Consider the following 16,201-nt stretch of genomic DNA (forward strand, 5'->3'; position numbering starts at 1 on the left):
CCTTCTCTTTGTCCTTAGAACCCCCTTGATCTTGCTTAATTTTGAGCACCAATTGCTCCATAGCAAGAGCAGAGGCTATAAGCTATTGCAGAGTGTGTTTCAGGTGCAATTCAATGCCCGAACGATAAGCTGGTTGTAATCCGGAGCGAAACTATCCTTTCTTTTATCCTCAGAGAGTTGCATAAAGGGAGTTACCTCAAGCAACACTTTCCAAAATTTATTGACATATTGCTGTACACTTTCATTATCTTTTTGCTCAAGTCTATCCCACTTTTGGGTGAGAGTTTGCTCCGCATTAGGAGGCAAGAATTGGGCATAAAATCTGTCCTTAAACTCTTTCCAAGTGCAAATGGGATCTTTGGCGGTCTTTTCAGTGATCCACCAATGGGCAGCTGTCTCCTTCAAGAACATGCTTGCATGACGAATTTTGGACTTCTCAGTGAAGTCCTCATCACTAAAAGCAATATCAAACTGGGTCACAAAAGTCAGCACCTTAGAGGCATCATACTCTCCATGAAAGGCATCAAATTTCACGGACTTGTCCCCTGCCTTGAACTCCTTGAGCTTCTTGGGATGTGGTACATGTTCTTCTCTTTTTCTCTTCCCCTTATCCAACGGGGCAGCTTTCTCTGCATGGACTTCATGGGCAACCAAAGATGTTTCAAAAGGCACGGTGGCATGTGCATTATGAATCTGTGGCCCCGATGTATGTGACCTCCCCAAATGATGCAATGTCTCACCACGAGACAACTCAATGGGCAAAGTCTTTCGGCTTGCATGCCGAACAATGTCCCCATGATGTACATTCTTGGAATCCAAATGGCCTTGAGCATGCATAAATCTGTTTCCTCCTGTGCCCTGAGGAGTGGATACATGGTGAGAGGTGACTGAAACTTCTTCTTTATGCAAGTATGATGTCAACCTTTGAGAGGCTGGGTCTCCATGCTGCAAATGGGGTGGATTCTTGAACATAAGTTGTCCATCCTCTCCCTCTTTAAGGTCACCCTTGCGGATAAGATAAGAGAGTGCTAGCTCCCTTGGCTTCTTGCCCACTTCTTGAGACATAGACTCAAAAGTCATGTCCACCATAGCATCAGCTTTCTTGGCTTCTATGACACTTTGTACATGAGGGTCTTCATGCAAGAATTTCAGCTCTTGCTCTTTTGTCGCAAGAGCCTCTTCATGTGCTCCAACACAGCCCTCAATGCATTGGGCTCTTCCTCGTGCATGGGTTCTTTACCACGTGATGGCTGTCCCATGTATGCACTATCATAGACTCTTTCAAGAGGCTTATGCCTTCCATGCAATGCATCGGAATCCCGTGAAGCACTTGATTGGCCCCTTGAATTCGGCACTTCGAATGGGTTGCCCTGGCTGTCCATTGAATTAAGTGTGCGTGCTTGCTTCCGATCTCAAAAATCCGTGTCTCCTCTTGAGAAAGAGAGACGACCGGGCTCTGATACCAATGTGACCGCTCCCTACAGGAGGCCTACAGATCCGAAGACAATATACACATATTTAGAACACTTAATTTAACTGTTATTAAACAATGGAAACAACATCAGCAACACAAATATTGGAAATACTGAAAATATAAATGACACCAGCATTGAGGCTGGAAAGGCCCCCCCCCCCCCCTCAATACTTTTTGTATTTCTTGGAGTATTAATATTTGTACAAGTGTCACGGGCCTGACAGGCCAGATTTTTTTTTTTTCCGAGAAAAGATCCTTTCATTAGTTATATAAAAACGCTTGTAGGGCTACAAAAGATCTCTCCTGCTCCTAAGAGAGAGAAGAGCAGTGAATACATCATGGCAGCCCGGGAGACTCTCCCTAGGTGCTGCAAAATACAAGCATCAGTATAAAGAACTGAGCGGCTAAATCATACAATAGGGGGGGGGAAGAGCCAAACAGGTGGCCTGTAGTGCCAACGGGGGGATCCCGTGTGTAAGGTGTAGAACGGGCCACAACGCCAAGTGGTGTGAAAGGCCTGGCGCCGTAAGATCGCCTCATCCGAGTCTCCCCGGATGCGATCGTACTGTCCTCGCAGGGTGTGGATCAACTCCTGCCAAATCCCCCGTACAGTCTCTGCTGGTGGCTCCAATCTCCCCTCAAAGGCCGTAAAGCACCGGGCCCTCCAGGTGAACCAGATGGTGAGGCTGCTGAGGAGCTCCCATCGTAAATCCCTCTCCTGTGTCCAGCTGGCGGACGAGAAATCCGGTGCCGGAACCAGGCGAGGCTGGCCCCTAATAAATCTAATGGCCTGACTGCCCTGCTCCATCTCATAGCCCATAGCAGGCCCTGACGAAGTCGACCAAGCAGCGGCACCCCACGTAAACACACCCTCTGGAGAGAGGGGGCCCAGAATACGCAGTATCCGCAGCCAAATCTGCTGTGCCTGAGGGTAGTCCCAAAGGCAATGTCTCTGTGTCTCCATAGGGTGGCCGCATCGGACGCAGGCCGCCGGAAGACCGCTGTAAACAAGCCAAGTGCCAACTGCTGAGCCCCTGTGGGCGACCAGCCACTGAAAAGCCGAGATCCTGCGGGCCTGCCGACTAGCCCAGAGCCGAGCCCAGAAATCCTCCAGGAACTCCTGTGAGAGTCCCTGCAATCGCCAATGCCCCGCTGCCGCTGGAGAAACCATCCTCCTCGCCGTCAAAATATGCCGTCCCAGCCGAACAGTATACTGGAAAAAGGAAATCTCTGTGGCCTCAAGGGATGCATAAGGATCATGCCACTCGTACTCCCCGGGGTCCCACTGTAGTCGGGCCAAGGGGCGCGCTGCATATGCCCATATGCGCCAATCCGGGAGCACATCAGCAGGGTCGGGGTCAATATGCCACTTCCGAGAAGCGGCAGCCACTACCCGAATCCTCTGAAAGGTGCACTCTGCAACTAAAGGCGACTCCACCTCCACTCTCTGGAGTCTGCCCTCATCCTGAATCTCATAGTAGAGGCATCTGCCATCCTCAGTGCTAGCTCTGACAGCAATCAGGATCTCCAACTGTGTAAAGGCTCCCATCCACCGTGGGGCCACTGGCTCGAGAGGTGTGAACCACTCCTCTGTAAGTGCCTCCTGAATATCATCCCTCATAATCAACCCCCCTCTGAAGTGACTGAGCCTTTCCACCTGGATCTCCTCTGGTAGACTGCAGAAAGCCTGCCAGTCTCCAAAACTACGAGCTGGGCCTGCCGCTAAAGGTCCCCAGGCTAGACGAGGCCGAGAACCCAGCATATGACCCTGCTCCGTACGAACCGCTGGGCTCCAGATGAGCGGCTGCCTGGCCCGCTCCTCAACACAAGAAGGAGGCCGCTGAGAGAGCCCCGGTCTCAGCAGCTCCCAAGCTCTCAGGATACTCAAAGCAAATCTGTCCTCCCATCCTCTACTGAGGCCTGTCCTCCTCATCTCTATGAAGATCCAGCGAATCTCTGGTGCCCAAGTACCCCCTGCAGGGGGCGCCCGAGCCTGCAGTCGCTGCAAGAGGAGCTCTTTCCAAGGCTCAGCGCCTGGAAGCAACCCCCGAACAATGAGCTTCCCCAATAAGGCTCTACTCTGATCAACTGGATCTATAATGCCCAAACCGCCCTGAGCCAGCGGAAGTGTAATAACTGCCCATGCAACCTTTGCCCGAGCTGGCTGACCGTCCCGCCCAGACCACAGAAAGTTCCTGATCAGCCTCTGTACCTGGCTGATGCAAGAGCTCGAGAAAATCCAGCAAGACGTAATGTACCACATGGTCGCTAACAGCACCTGATTTGCCACCACCACCCTCCCAGCCAAGGATAGTCGAGCTGTACTCCAATACAATAGCTTCTTCCGAATGCTCAGAAGAAGCGGGGCAATCTGCTGCTCTGGTGACAAATCGAGGCCAATCTGGCATCCCAAATACCGCACTGCTGTGCCTGGAGGAATCCATCTAAAACCGGGGTCCGGGCTCCATGCCGGAGTGGGAGCACTACTGATCCAAAAGGCCACTGTTTTGCGCCAATTGATCAATGCTCCCGAAGCTGCACTAAAAACCTGGAGCGACTGCTCAGCTCGAATAAGATTGGCCTCTTGGCCATGCAGAAATAAGCCCGTGTCGTCTGCAAACTCAGCATCAAGCAAATCCTCCCCCCGGACTGGGAGCTGAAGTCCTCTCAAACCAACCTCCTCTGCCGTCAAATACATACTCATAGCCTCCGCAAAGAAGAGAAAAAGGAAAGGGGCGAGAGGACACCCCTGACGGACTGATCTGGTCAGCTCAAAACTCGGCCCCCGTCCTCCTGCAATCAGCACCTGGCTGCGAGCTGTGGAATACAGAGCTGCCACCCCTCTGATCCATCCTGGCTCAAAGCCCAGGCGAAGCATAGTGCCCTCTAAGAATCCCCAATCAACTCTATCGTATGCCTTCTCAAAATCAAGAAGCATCACGACCAAGTCCTCGCCAAGAAATCTAGCTCGGGCCGTCGCCTCCTAGAAAGTAAAGATGTTGTCAAGGATACTGCGCTCCTTGACAAATCCTGTCTGAGTAGCATGAATCAACTCCCCCAGGAAGGGCTGGATCCAAAACATGCTGAAAGCCCCTGCGGAGGCCTGGCCCCAAAAAGGTCCCAATAGCGCATAAAAAAGGCCGGCGTCAGTCCGTCCTCCCCTGGGCAACTATGTCGCGGCAGGACCCTCAAGGCCTCGGCAAGCTCAATCTCTGACAGAGGCGCACCTAGAACTGTACGCATATGGTCTGTGACCCTCCTCTGCACATGGGCCCACACAGTCTGTCTGCAAACATCTCAATCCTCAGTGGCAGGCTCCGCTGAAAGCAGGTCACTATAAAAAGCAGTGGCAATGGCTCTGATCTCCCCGAGCTCAGTAGCTACCGATCCATCCGGTCTGCCAAGCTGGCGGACTCCTGCTCGCGCATGACGGGGTCCAGTGATCTCAAAAAACTCCCCAGTCACTCTATCACCAAGCTGCGTCCACTGAGAGGCCTGACGACGATAATAAAACTCATGTCTCTGCTCCTCTACCTCTCTAACCTCCTGGCGTGCCTGGCTCAGCTGGGACGCCACCCACTCACATGCAGGCTGGTGCTCCTGAAGGCGCTGTAGCGAAGCAAGGCTGCGTCTCAGCCGTTGCTCCCGCTCGCGAATCTCTCCCAGTCGTGTCAAAGCTGCAGCGTGCAGAAAAGAGCTAAGATCAATGAGTCCCTGGGCACACTGGCCCGCTGCATCCTGGTCAGAGCATTGACTATCATGCCAGATCCTCTCAATGTCCTCAGCGAGACTGGGATCTGCAAGTACCCTCTCTGGGATCCTCAACTGCAAGCTGGGCTCCCGTGTCCCCTCCTCCAATGTCAATATAACTGGCGCATGATCTGAAAATGAGGTGCCAGCGAGAATGCCGACGGAGCCCCCTCGCTCCCCTAACCAATCGCCCACATAAAAGCGATCAATCCGTGATAGATTAGTCCCTCCCTGCCGGCGATCCGACCGAGAGAAACTAAGACTGTCCTGAGACCGGGAGAAAGCCCCGTGCTGCCATGCATCAGTGATCCTCAGTGACATGCAAAACCGGTCCCAAGCTGCAAGCTCCATGCCGTGCACTGTAACATGACTGCCTCCCACCCTATCTGCCGGGTCCTCAAGCATGTTGAAGTTTCCCCCAACACACCAATGTGCGGCCTCTGGCAATGCATTTGTAACCTGAGTCCAGAACTCTGCTCTGGCACTAGCGTGATTGGGCGCATAGATGTTGAGCACACCCAATAGCTCATCATGCATCCTCAGAATGACATACTGTGCTCTACCAGGCACAATGACCCCACGATCCACAATGGCCTGCCGCCATACATCTGCAATAACCATGCATACTCCTCCCTGTCCACCCAAAGGACCAAACCCTGCAGACCAAAAAGTGTCCCATCTGCCAGGCATCACCGAACCATATCTCCGGATCCTGCTCTCACCCAAGTGGTGCTCCTGCATCATCAAAATGTCAATGATGCCACCAACCAGGCACCTCTGAAGCTCCTGCCTCAAGCAACCTCGATAGCGTATAAAGTGTGCTCCGCCAAGGCCCTGTACATTCCATGAGATGATCCTCATGGATGCCCTGCTGAGGTGGAAGCTGTCTCAGCCGTACGGCGGGCCTTCGCAAGCGGCTTGGATGGAGAGTAGTCCCCATCCGAACGGCTGCGAATCTGCCCACCCGGTGTACTGCAAGAATCCCGGATCAGGCGCCAGTGGCTGTGGCCCATGGCGACTGCCTCCTGCTCTGACAGAGAAACCTCGTGTATACTCACATATCCAGGGTCGCGTGCCAAGTCGGCCACTATGCGCACGACCAAATGCCGAATCCCTGAGATATCCACACTCCCGGGATCCAAGAAAAAATGAGCCAACTCCCAAAGTCGACCTATCACATCTGCACCTCCAGATCGCTCATGTGGTGAGAAAACTCAACTGCCTGAGTCTTCAAAGTGCTGAGAGCGAGCTCAAGAGTCCACTCCCGATCACAAGGTCCACATAGAGGGAACGAGAAGGCCACCGCTGAGTCTAGTGCCTCCTCCCCTCGGGCCGGAGGTATCACTACATGAACTCGAATGGGTGCTGGCTCATGGGGGCCCTCTGCTCCAAAAAGCCGTGTGAAGGTATAGTCAAAGGCCTCCGAGCGCTGTCTAATGCCAAGGCGACTCAGCCGACTGCGGATAGATGAAATCCGTGAGGCCCTAATCGGCATAGGTCTCCTCTGTGATGCTCGAGCGAGGTTAGTGCTCAGCGCTCTCCGAACTGCAGGTGAGCGCCAGGGAATTGCCAGGGTCTCCCGGGAAGGTGAGGCGGGCGGAGGGGGAGGAGGGGGAGGCGAGGGAGGTGGAGAGGGAGCCGCTGCCGAAACCGGAGCGGGGGCGGGAGGAGGCGATGGCGGAAGCGAGGCGGTGGGAGGAGACGGGGGTGGGGGGGGTGAAGGAGGGGGAGCTGGCATCTCCTGGTCCTCGGTCGCTGCAGGGGTCTCCTCCTGAAGGGGAGCAAAGCTGTTCCTCACGGGAACCCAATGAGGATGAGACTGTGGCTGCTGCTGCAGCGGTCTCTGGGCGTGCTGTTGTGGCTGTCTCCCTCGGCGGCGCCCCTGTCCAGGCTGCCACTCCGAGGTCTCTGTGGCCTGAGCAGGCGTCCCTGAGGTAGCTGCCGAGCCGAATCTGTGGGCGGGCCATCAGTAGCCTGCTGCTGTGGTGAGGGTCGAGGTCTCCTGCGAGGGCAGCCTTGGCTAGATGACCGACCTGCGTGCAAATGAAGCACTGGTTCGGGAGCCCCGAGAACTCCACTCTCTGATCTATCCACCCCCCCCCCCCCCCCTATCCTAGGTAGCTGAATGACCTTAGGAAGGGAGGAGATGTCAGACACCAACACTCTGACCGAGGGTAGCCCCGCTGCTCTGGCCACCACTGAAGCAGCAGAGGGGCCCGTCTCTAGTACCGAGCCCACCAATGCTCCGAGCCTGGAGAGGAGCGGAAGATACTCCCGGCGGAGACCAGGGAAACAAACTGTAATATGGAAGAGGCGCTCTCCCTGCTCCGCCGCTGCTGGGTCAAATCCATGCTGCCAAGGTCTGAAGAAAGCCCGAGCACCCCTGATGTCCAGAGGACTCATGGCAAGGACCTTGGCAACGCTCTGGGCGGCCTCGAACTCGATCTGATAATGGCCCCGGCCCAGGAGGTGTACATCCAGGATCTTGCCCACATCTGCAAGAAGGCGGGCCTGAAGAAGATCCCTGATCTCCCCTCTGCTGGGGCGAGTGCCGACTACACGGCAGATAGTGGAATGAGCCTGGAGGCGTTCCACCTCTGCGGTGAGGCTCGCTTCCTCTTCCGGCGAAAGAGAAAGCCTGATGGGGATGACCTCGGGGGCGGGCGAGGGGGCTGCGGGTGAGTCCCTCTGAGACGAGGCGGGAGGAGTCTCCATCAGAGTCTGAAGCTCAGGCGAAGGCGAGGCGAAAGCGAGGCGAAAGCGGAAAACCTGCAAGAAACGGGCTGCACACAAAGAGGCGGAAGACCGGAGGAAAAGGGAAAAAACACAAAACCCCATGGGGGTGGAAAACAGCGCGAAGGAGGGGGGGGGGAGTGGGCGAAAAGACGAAGGATAAAACCAGGGGGGGGCGGGGCGCTGCTGAAGAAAGGCGAAGAGGCTAGGCGGGGGGGGGGGGGGGGGGGGGGCGAGCAGGCGAGGAGGGGGGGGGGGGGGGGCGCAGCAACGCGCAAGGAAGGGGGGGGGGGGGGGGGGGCGGGGCGCTGCTGAAGATAGGCGAAGAGGCTAGGCGGGGGGGATGCGAGCAGGCGGAGAGGCTAGAAGGGGGGGGGGGGGGGCGAGCAGGCGAGGAGGGGGGGGGGGGGCGCAGCAGCGAAGAGGGGGGTGGGGCGCAATGGCGAGAAGAGAGGGGGGGGGCGCAGAAGCGAAGGCAGGCAGGCGGGGGAAGGAGAGGGGGCGCAAGGGAGGGCAGGCGAGCAGCGAGCAGCGTGCGCAGGGTGAAGGCGGGAGCTTCAGCGAGCAATGTTCACCTGACAGGCCAGATTTCTCCACAAGGGAGTGAAAACAACCAAATAAAACCGGTTCAAATCGATGAAGAGGTGTTGGTCGGAGTAGCCCCAAATCACAGGCTCATTCCCACCTTCATTGGGTGTACACGTGCCTTTCACTGGTCTTCCGGGACCGTGCACCAACAGGCATGCCCATACTAACGCAGGCCAAGGAGTACACCACGGAGGGAACGTGGCCTAGTTCTCCCCAATGATGCTTTGCTCCCAAATTCCCTGGTGAGTCAAACCTTCACTGGCTCTCAAAAACTCTGAGAGCGCGGTTAACAACACCACACAGGGAAATATACTAGCCACACCAGGAAGAACTTCCTGAACATGGTCAGCATACACATGCCATGCTCTTGCACTACACAACTTAAAGCATTCTCTGAATTTAAATTAGCAAATTTCAGATTTACACAAATGAGAAAAATATGAGAGCACCTGGTACAGTGAGTACAATCTAGATACAGCTGGTACAATTTGTAGCAGGTACAATCAAGCACGTCAGGAACTTCACATGTGTGCAGGCATAGCTAGCCAATTTATTTTGGGGTTTTGTACTTTGCAGCAGATACACCAAGTACATTAAATGCTTCACACGTGCAGGTGCAGCAGGTATTGTTTGTACAGCTGGTATAGTAGGTTCAGCAGGTAGGTACAGTCAGGTACATCAAGTACTACAGGCGGGTACAGCCAGGTTATAAAACCTTTAATCAACTTATTACTTTGGGCCTTCCCCACATAAGCAAGTGTCTAGAACACAATTCCTTATAAACATTAAAGTTCACTCAAGTTTATGGGTTTTACCATTTTAAAAGGCCAAAACGAAAAATACTTACCACTTGTTCACACGCCACACCACCAAGTCAGCAAACAGCACTCTACGGCACACTGGGGGCGTCCCCGACCAGTGTATTGGCACGGCATAATAGGCAGACACACGCAAATAAGTCATGCAAAAACAAATTTATGCATGCAGGCATAAATGCATGTGCACAAAATCAAAACCCCTTTCCCTTTCTTTTGTTGATTCTTCCCTTTATCTCATGCTGCCAAAGCTCCATTAGGGCCACTAGAGGTGCTAGTCCGCTCCTCAAAGCGAGACTCAATCTGCATAACGGAGGGGAGAACTTCCTCCCAAGTAAGTGGAATAGGACGAGGAGAAGAAACAAGAGACTGAAAATATGCATCAAACCTCTCTGGAAGCTTGGAGAGAAGCCGAATAGCCATGTCCTCTGTAGAGATGTCCTTGCCACAAACAGCAAGCTCGTCCCGGAGATCTTTCATCTTTGAGATGAAAGCAGATAAAGATGGAAAGGCAGAAACTGATAAGTTCATAAGTTGCTTTTCCAACGCCAAAATCCGACCTGGAGACTTAATCTCGTAGAGATCTGCAAAAGCCTTCCACACTTCATGTGCAGCATTTGCTGTACGCACATGAGAGAGAACAGAATCCTGACAGTTCAACATCAGAAAGGAGAAAACGCGACGATCATTCGCCTGCCACATGTATCAATCTGTGCCGCCTGAGTCACACCACTGGAAGAAAGGGTGGGAGGGGTGGCGTTGGCCGGTGTAACAAGCCAATCCCAAAGATCCACGCCACGCAAGGCCGATTTCACCTTCACCTTCCATAGGATGTAGTTGGAATCATCCAACTTTGCAGACTCAGAGAACATATGAAGAGAAGTCGGAGCAGCCATCACAAAAGCTTGGGCTCGATCTTAGAAATATGGACAAACTCAGAAGAAGAAGCGTCCTCCACAGGTACCAAGTGTGCCACCAAAGCCCGAAACACCACAAACCACCTCTGCAAAAGGGAATGACCACCGGAGAGGAAAACACAGCCAGAAGAGGGCTGCTGTCCTGAAAAAACAGGCCGCCAATGTCCAAACTCCACGTGGATACAAAGGCTGATCAGAAAATTACCTTACGGCTGCAAGCGATGAAGCCAATCTGGAGAGAAAGTGATCAGCAGGTGCTGTCCAGAAAACGCAGCAACAAAGAGGCTGCAAATCTGAGAAAAACGCAGAGGAGAGGGTGCTGAAAATAGGGCTGAATCTGGGGCAATGAAAGAGTGCACAGAGCGGAAGCAAAGTGGCACTAAAGTGTTCTGAATAGAGAGTGCAAGAGAGAGAGAGATATGGAGCAACTATGCTGAATATACTGAAGCAAAACAGTCCCAAGCAAGAGACACTAAAAGTCTCATAAGTGAGGGAGCAAAATATATACAAGACTGAATGAGAAATGAGAGGCCAGCACCACCTATTTATAGGTGCGGAATGCTGGCCGACTGGGACAGAATATGCTGGCCGACTGGAGCATATGAGCTGGCCGACTGGTAAAATACCAAAAGGGCTGGGAAAAATCCCAGAAAAATATGGAAAAAAGGGGTGGCCAGCCCACAATCAGCCCACAATCAAGGCCACAATCAAGGGCCATACAAAAGGGACCAAAAGGGCACCAGAAATGGGCGGAAACTGGGGATGAATGTGCTAACACTCCTGTGATGCATACTATGCATGTCCTCTCCTCATGTGGGATATCCTAAGCTCTGCCAATCTCTACTCTAAGGCCGTGGGAGGATACCCTGAGCGGGCGATCGTGATACGCATGGCATGTGATATGTGTATCTGTATGTATCCTGGGATCTCAAAGAATCCATCCTCGGAGAGTCTCAAGAAGTGATCTCTGTAGAACTCACACTTCTTACCAATCTCTGACGGAGACACATCTCATGTGAGAACTGGAGCTCCTGCAAGTGTCCTATCAGACGAGATCGAGGGATGGAGTCAAAAGGCTTTGCGGAAATCCACAAAGCAGCAATACACACGTCTCTTTGAGGACCTCGCCTCCTCTATGATAGCCCGTAAAGTAAAGATATGGTCCAGCGTGGAGAAGTTTCTCGTGAAGCCTGCCTGGCTTGATGCTCCGTTTTCCATCCTCTCTGCCATAGAGCTCATCATGTCCTCTAGTACTGCCCCATAGATTTTGGTCATTGTGTGACCAATCATGATAGTCCTATATTCAGTTGGCCACCACGAACTGACGATCTGCGCCTGCGAGCTCCGCCTCTCCCCCTCCCGCTGCTTCTCGCTGTCGCGCCCCCCTCTCCCCCCCGCCTGTCCCCCCGCCTTCTCCTCCGTCCTCTCCCCTGCCTCCTGCCTCGCCATCTCTCCCCCGCCTTCTGCCTCGCATCCTCCCCCGCCATCGCTCCCCCGCCTTCTTCCTCGCATCCTCCCCCGCCTCCTTCCTCGCATCCCCCCCCGCCTTCTCTCCCCCCCCCCCCCGCCTTCTCCTCCTCCGCCTCCTTCCTCGTTTCCTCCCCCGCCATTTCTCCCCCCCCGCCTCCTTCCTCGCTTCCTTCCCCCGCCATCTCTTCCCCCCTCGCCTTCTTTTCCTTCCCCCGCCATCTCTTCCTTCCCCCCATGCCTTGGCTTCCTCCCCCCGCCATCTCTTCCCCCGCCATCTCTACCCCCCACACCTCCTCCGCCTCGCTTCTCTCCCCCGCCATCTCTTCCCCCCCCGCCTTCTCCTCCGCTGCGCGGCTCTTCCCCCCCGCCTTCTCCCTCTCCTCCCCTTCCGTCTCGCCCCTCCCCCCACCGCTATCCCCCGCCTCAGCTCCCCCCTCCCCCCCCCCCCCGCCCCCGCTATCCTCTAACCTTTCGCCCCTCCGTTTCCTTGTAGGGCTGTGTCCCTCCCGTTGGTGACCCCGGTTTCTAGCCTTTTGCCTCTGGAGGACTCCATGGAAGCCGCTCCGACTACCCCTGCCGATTCCGGTCTCCGTCTGGAGTTCACAGCTGCAGATCATCAGCTGTTTGTTTCCACAGTATCCGCTCTTGAGGCCTCCTCCTTGGTCTGCAAGATGGTGGGTAGCCGTCCGATACGGAGAGAGCTTCGCGACCTTCTGCAAGGCAGCCTCGTTGGCGTGCCTGCCAAGATCGTCAGCGTCGATTTTTTGGGACGTGGCTACTACCAGGTGGATTTCGAGTCCCCCCAGGCAGCTCAGATGGTGTTGGCTCGGAGCCCCATTGCCCTCCGCTCATCCCGGGCGTTCCTGGCGCGATGGACTCACGGTTTCGACCCCGCTTCTGACCCGCTAGCAGGCGCGACAGGTTTTCCCATCACTATCTGCTTTCCTGGACTCCGTAGGGAGTACTTGCCCCTCTTGTCATCCATTGGCAAGGCGTTCGGGCAGGTGGTGGAGACGCCTCAGACAGCGGCTTCAATGATAGCTCGGGCAGCAGGACTCCCGGCCATTCGTGTTGTGGTTCCGTCACCGGAGTCCCTCCCGAAGACGATCCTCCTCCCTTGTCTTTCTGGAGGACATCTGATACAGCGCGTGGAGTATTCGGGCCTCCCCGGCCAGTGCTACACCTGTCGGGAGATGGGCCATCTCGCACGCGCCTGGCCCCGCAAGGGGGTTCATCCTTCACGCTCTGCCGCCTCTGGACCCCCAGTAGGAGACCCGAGGGGTGGCCATCCACCTCAGAGACCGGACATCTCTGGCTCGTCTCAGCAGGCGCCATCATCTGACGAGCAGGCCCCGGCGGAGGAGGCCGCGCAGACCCAGGAGGCTGGCGGATGGCAGGAGGTTCGCCGGCGGAAACGCCTGGCCCGCAGGGACCGTCGCAGACGCCAGCAGGCAGCACAGGCTGGCGGACAGGCGACTCCGGCTGGCATCCAGGCACCTACCCGCACTTATGCTCCAGTCAGGGATAGGCGGCCAGCAGGTCCCACCCCGATGGACGAGGATTCAGACTCAGTGCTGCCCGTTGAGGCCGCCGGTCGAGCCCCCCACGTGGAGACCCCGCTCCCGCCGCCTCCCCCCGCGGGGGGCCTCGCCCCCTCCATGGAGCAGATTCCTGAGGATCCCGGGCCGCACTCTGCGACCCCCGGCTCCTCTTCCCCTCACCCGGAGAGCACTCCTTCCACCCTCCCCTCTCCCCCCCCAGCCCCCCCCTCCCGCCTCCCTTGGCGGCCCCCCCTGACACCTATCCTCTGGCAGATGCCTCTCCATCCTCTCCTCGCTCTCCTCCCTCCTCTCCGCGAGCCCCCATCCCCCCCTCGGCCTCTCCAGGATACTTCGCCAGACCACCCACTGTCCCCGGGCAGCGCAGCTGGGTAGGCCAGAGTTCAGTCCAGCGGCTGTTCCACCGCCACTCCGAGCCGGTGGAGATGGCGATCCTAGCTTCGTCCGCCACAGAGTTCTCTCCAGCCTCCCCTGGCCCGCGAGTGATGGGGCTCCCAGTGGATTACGGTTTTTTCAGGTGCCTCCAGCTGGATGCTGGCCCGTTTGAGACACTGGTCGCGCCCTTGCGAGTTTGCGTGGTGTGCCATCCCTCTCGTTCTCCTTCAGTGGTGAGCAGCATGGTGGCCTTCTCCTTTCCTCTCAGTGTTGCCCCAGACACAGCATGGGATTGCAACTCTGTAGAGGAAGTTTTGCGTGATCAGATACTGGAGTTTTCTCACCACTTCAGTGACTTGGGGCTCACGGACCTATTGCAGACCCGATTACACTCAGCCCGCATGAGCTTGTTTGGTATAGGAGATTGGCGGGCGGATCCGGTCCACACCTCAGTTGAGGCGGTGCTACTGATTCTCCTCCATGCCGCCCCGAGGGTGCAGCCTACCTTTAGATACATATATGCAGAGGATTGGTCTGCGCTATGCCCTGGACAGGGTGAAGGCGGAGTGGGGCTGGACACAGAGACAGGTCACCCTTTTTTTGGAGAGACTCCGCACCCGGACAGACAGTGACTATTCTCCCTCCAAGCCGGCGCCCAAGACTCACAGAGTGGAGGGCAGATCATCCGGGCCGGCTGAGAGGGGTGAGCCAGTGGCGGCTGCTTCACTTGCCATAGCTCATCCATGAGGATCCTCTCATGGAACATCCAGGGTCTCGGTGGACATCGCTGCTACATTGGTCGGGGCAGACTTCGCCAGGAGATCCAGAGGGCTCTCGTTGGAGGACCCATAGATATCCTTTTCATCCAGGAACACCACCTTTCTGCCGGGCGTACCCGCACCTGCGGGAAGATCTTGCCAGGCAGGAGTCACACTTTTTGGTCACCGGCATATGGCTCCCAGGGGAACCAGGGTGGAGTATGCATCTCAGTCAGCGAGCAGCTTCTATCCGAGGTTGTGGATTCTGGCACTCTGGTCCAGGGTCGAGCGCAGTGGATCATCCTTCGGGTTGGGGAAGACCGCATTGGCTTCCTCAACTTCTACGCCCCTAATGGGGCGACCGGGAGAGCCGAGTTCTGGAGCACCATTAGGCAGTCCCTCCCCATGGCAGACCATTGGTGCCTAGGGGGGGATTGCAACATGCTGGAGGATGCAGAGGACAGGATGGGGGGCAGCCAGGGGACCATTCATGGGCCGGAGCTCGCTGCCTGGGAGGAACTAGTGCTACAGGTGAGAGGCCAGGATCCGTGGACTCTCTCGGAGTTTGGCAGGTTGCAGGGGAGTTTATCTTTCTCGCGCTCGGATAGACGGGCCACAGGAGTTAACCTTTCCCGCATCGACAGGTTTTACATTGATGAGTGGGCTTGTGATAGAGGTGGCACTGTGGGCATACTTGCAGGCTCCTCGTTTTCAGACCACTTTCCAGTGCTTCTCCAGATCGAGGACCCTACGAGAGGAGAGCGAGGCCAGAGCGTCCGGATTCCAGATTGTCTCATAGAGGAGCCCGAGATTGCGACCAGAGTTGAGCAGGTCTGGCAGGAGCTGTAGTTCAGGAGAGGATCGGCAGCAGCGATCTTGCCAGGGGCTTGCAGGAGATCAGTAGGATGCTCAGACAGGCTGCCCTGGACCGTCTGGAGGCCTTCAGAGAGCAGGAGAGGAGCCTGCGGAGGAGTCTAGCATCCCTTCAGAGACTCCAGGAGAGGGATCCTACGAGCCCTTGGATCTCAGAGCAGATGGAGTCAGCTCGCACAGAGATCAGATCCATCGAGGAGAGGAGGGTGGAGTTCCGATTCCATGCTCGGGCTTCTTTTTGGACACAGGCTGGAGACAGAGTGACTCGAGATTTCTTTGAGGCGACAGGGCCTCGCTTCAGACGAGAGGGTCTCAGGCGTCTTCGGCAGGCTGATGGCCAGGTTGTGGTGGATCCCCCCAGGGTTCGGGCGATAGCCACAGATTTTTACAGGGATCTGCTCTCTGCTGAGCTAGCAGATGAGAGGGTGAGAGAGGCTCGGGAGGCAGTCTGGAGCTTCACGAGACCGGTTGTGCCGGCCCATTTGCAGCACTCCCTTCTCTCCCCCTTCTCGGATACGGAACTGGAGGAGGCTCTTCAGGCACTTCCTCGGGGCAAATGCCCAGGAGAGGACGGTCTCTCAGTGGCTTTCTTCCAGAGGTACTGGGGTCTCTTACATAGGGGTTTCAGATTGGCATTCCAGGAGATTATGGAGTCGGGAGACATGCCGGACAGCATGGCAGAGGGGTTGATTCACTTGATCCCCAAAGAGGGAGGAGACAGACTGGAGATTAGACAGTGGAGACCGATCACCTTGCTAGGCACGGCCTACAAGGTCCTAGCTAAGGCGATCAGCAGGCGGCTTCAGCCTCACCTTCCGGACATCATCCACTCCACGCAGACAGGCTTCATCCAGGATAGGAGCATCCTGGATAACATCTTCTCTTTCTG

At 55.9% G+C, this 16,201-nt stretch overlaps 2 protein-coding genes across 3 annotated transcripts in view; both read left to right on the top strand.

Moving 5' to 3' along the window:
* The window catches only part of ALG12 (homolog of asparagine-linked glycosylation 12), a 97,818-nt gene that overhangs the window by 1,291 nt on the left and 80,326 nt on the right, over positions 1-16,201 (top strand). The window lies entirely within an intron of this gene.
* On the top strand, positions 13,718-15,697 carry LOC147603698 (uncharacterized). The gene is made up of 2 exons (XM_086796360.1): positions 13,718-14,479; positions 15,393-15,697. Exon 1 carries the CDS (start codon positions 13,732-13,734, stop codon positions 14,311-14,313), a length of 582 nt encoding a protein of 193 aa, XP_086652486.1. The 5' UTR covers positions 13,718-13,731; the 3' UTR covers positions 14,314-14,479; positions 15,393-15,697.

This window comes from Cibotium barometz, chromosome 63 (assembly GCF_041138505.1).
Source record: "Cibotium barometz isolate CiBa-2024 chromosome 63, ASM4113850v1, whole genome shotgun sequence".
In the NCBI taxonomy this organism is placed as follows: Eukaryota; Viridiplantae; Streptophyta; class Polypodiopsida; order Cyatheales; family Cibotiaceae; genus Cibotium; species Cibotium barometz.

Bases quoted from the DNA above. Each gene is read 5' to 3' on its own strand.
- LOC147603698 (XM_086796360.1), top strand. From the start codon at position 13,732: ATGGCGATCCTAGCTTCGTCCGCCACAGAGTTCTCTCCAGCCTCCCCT.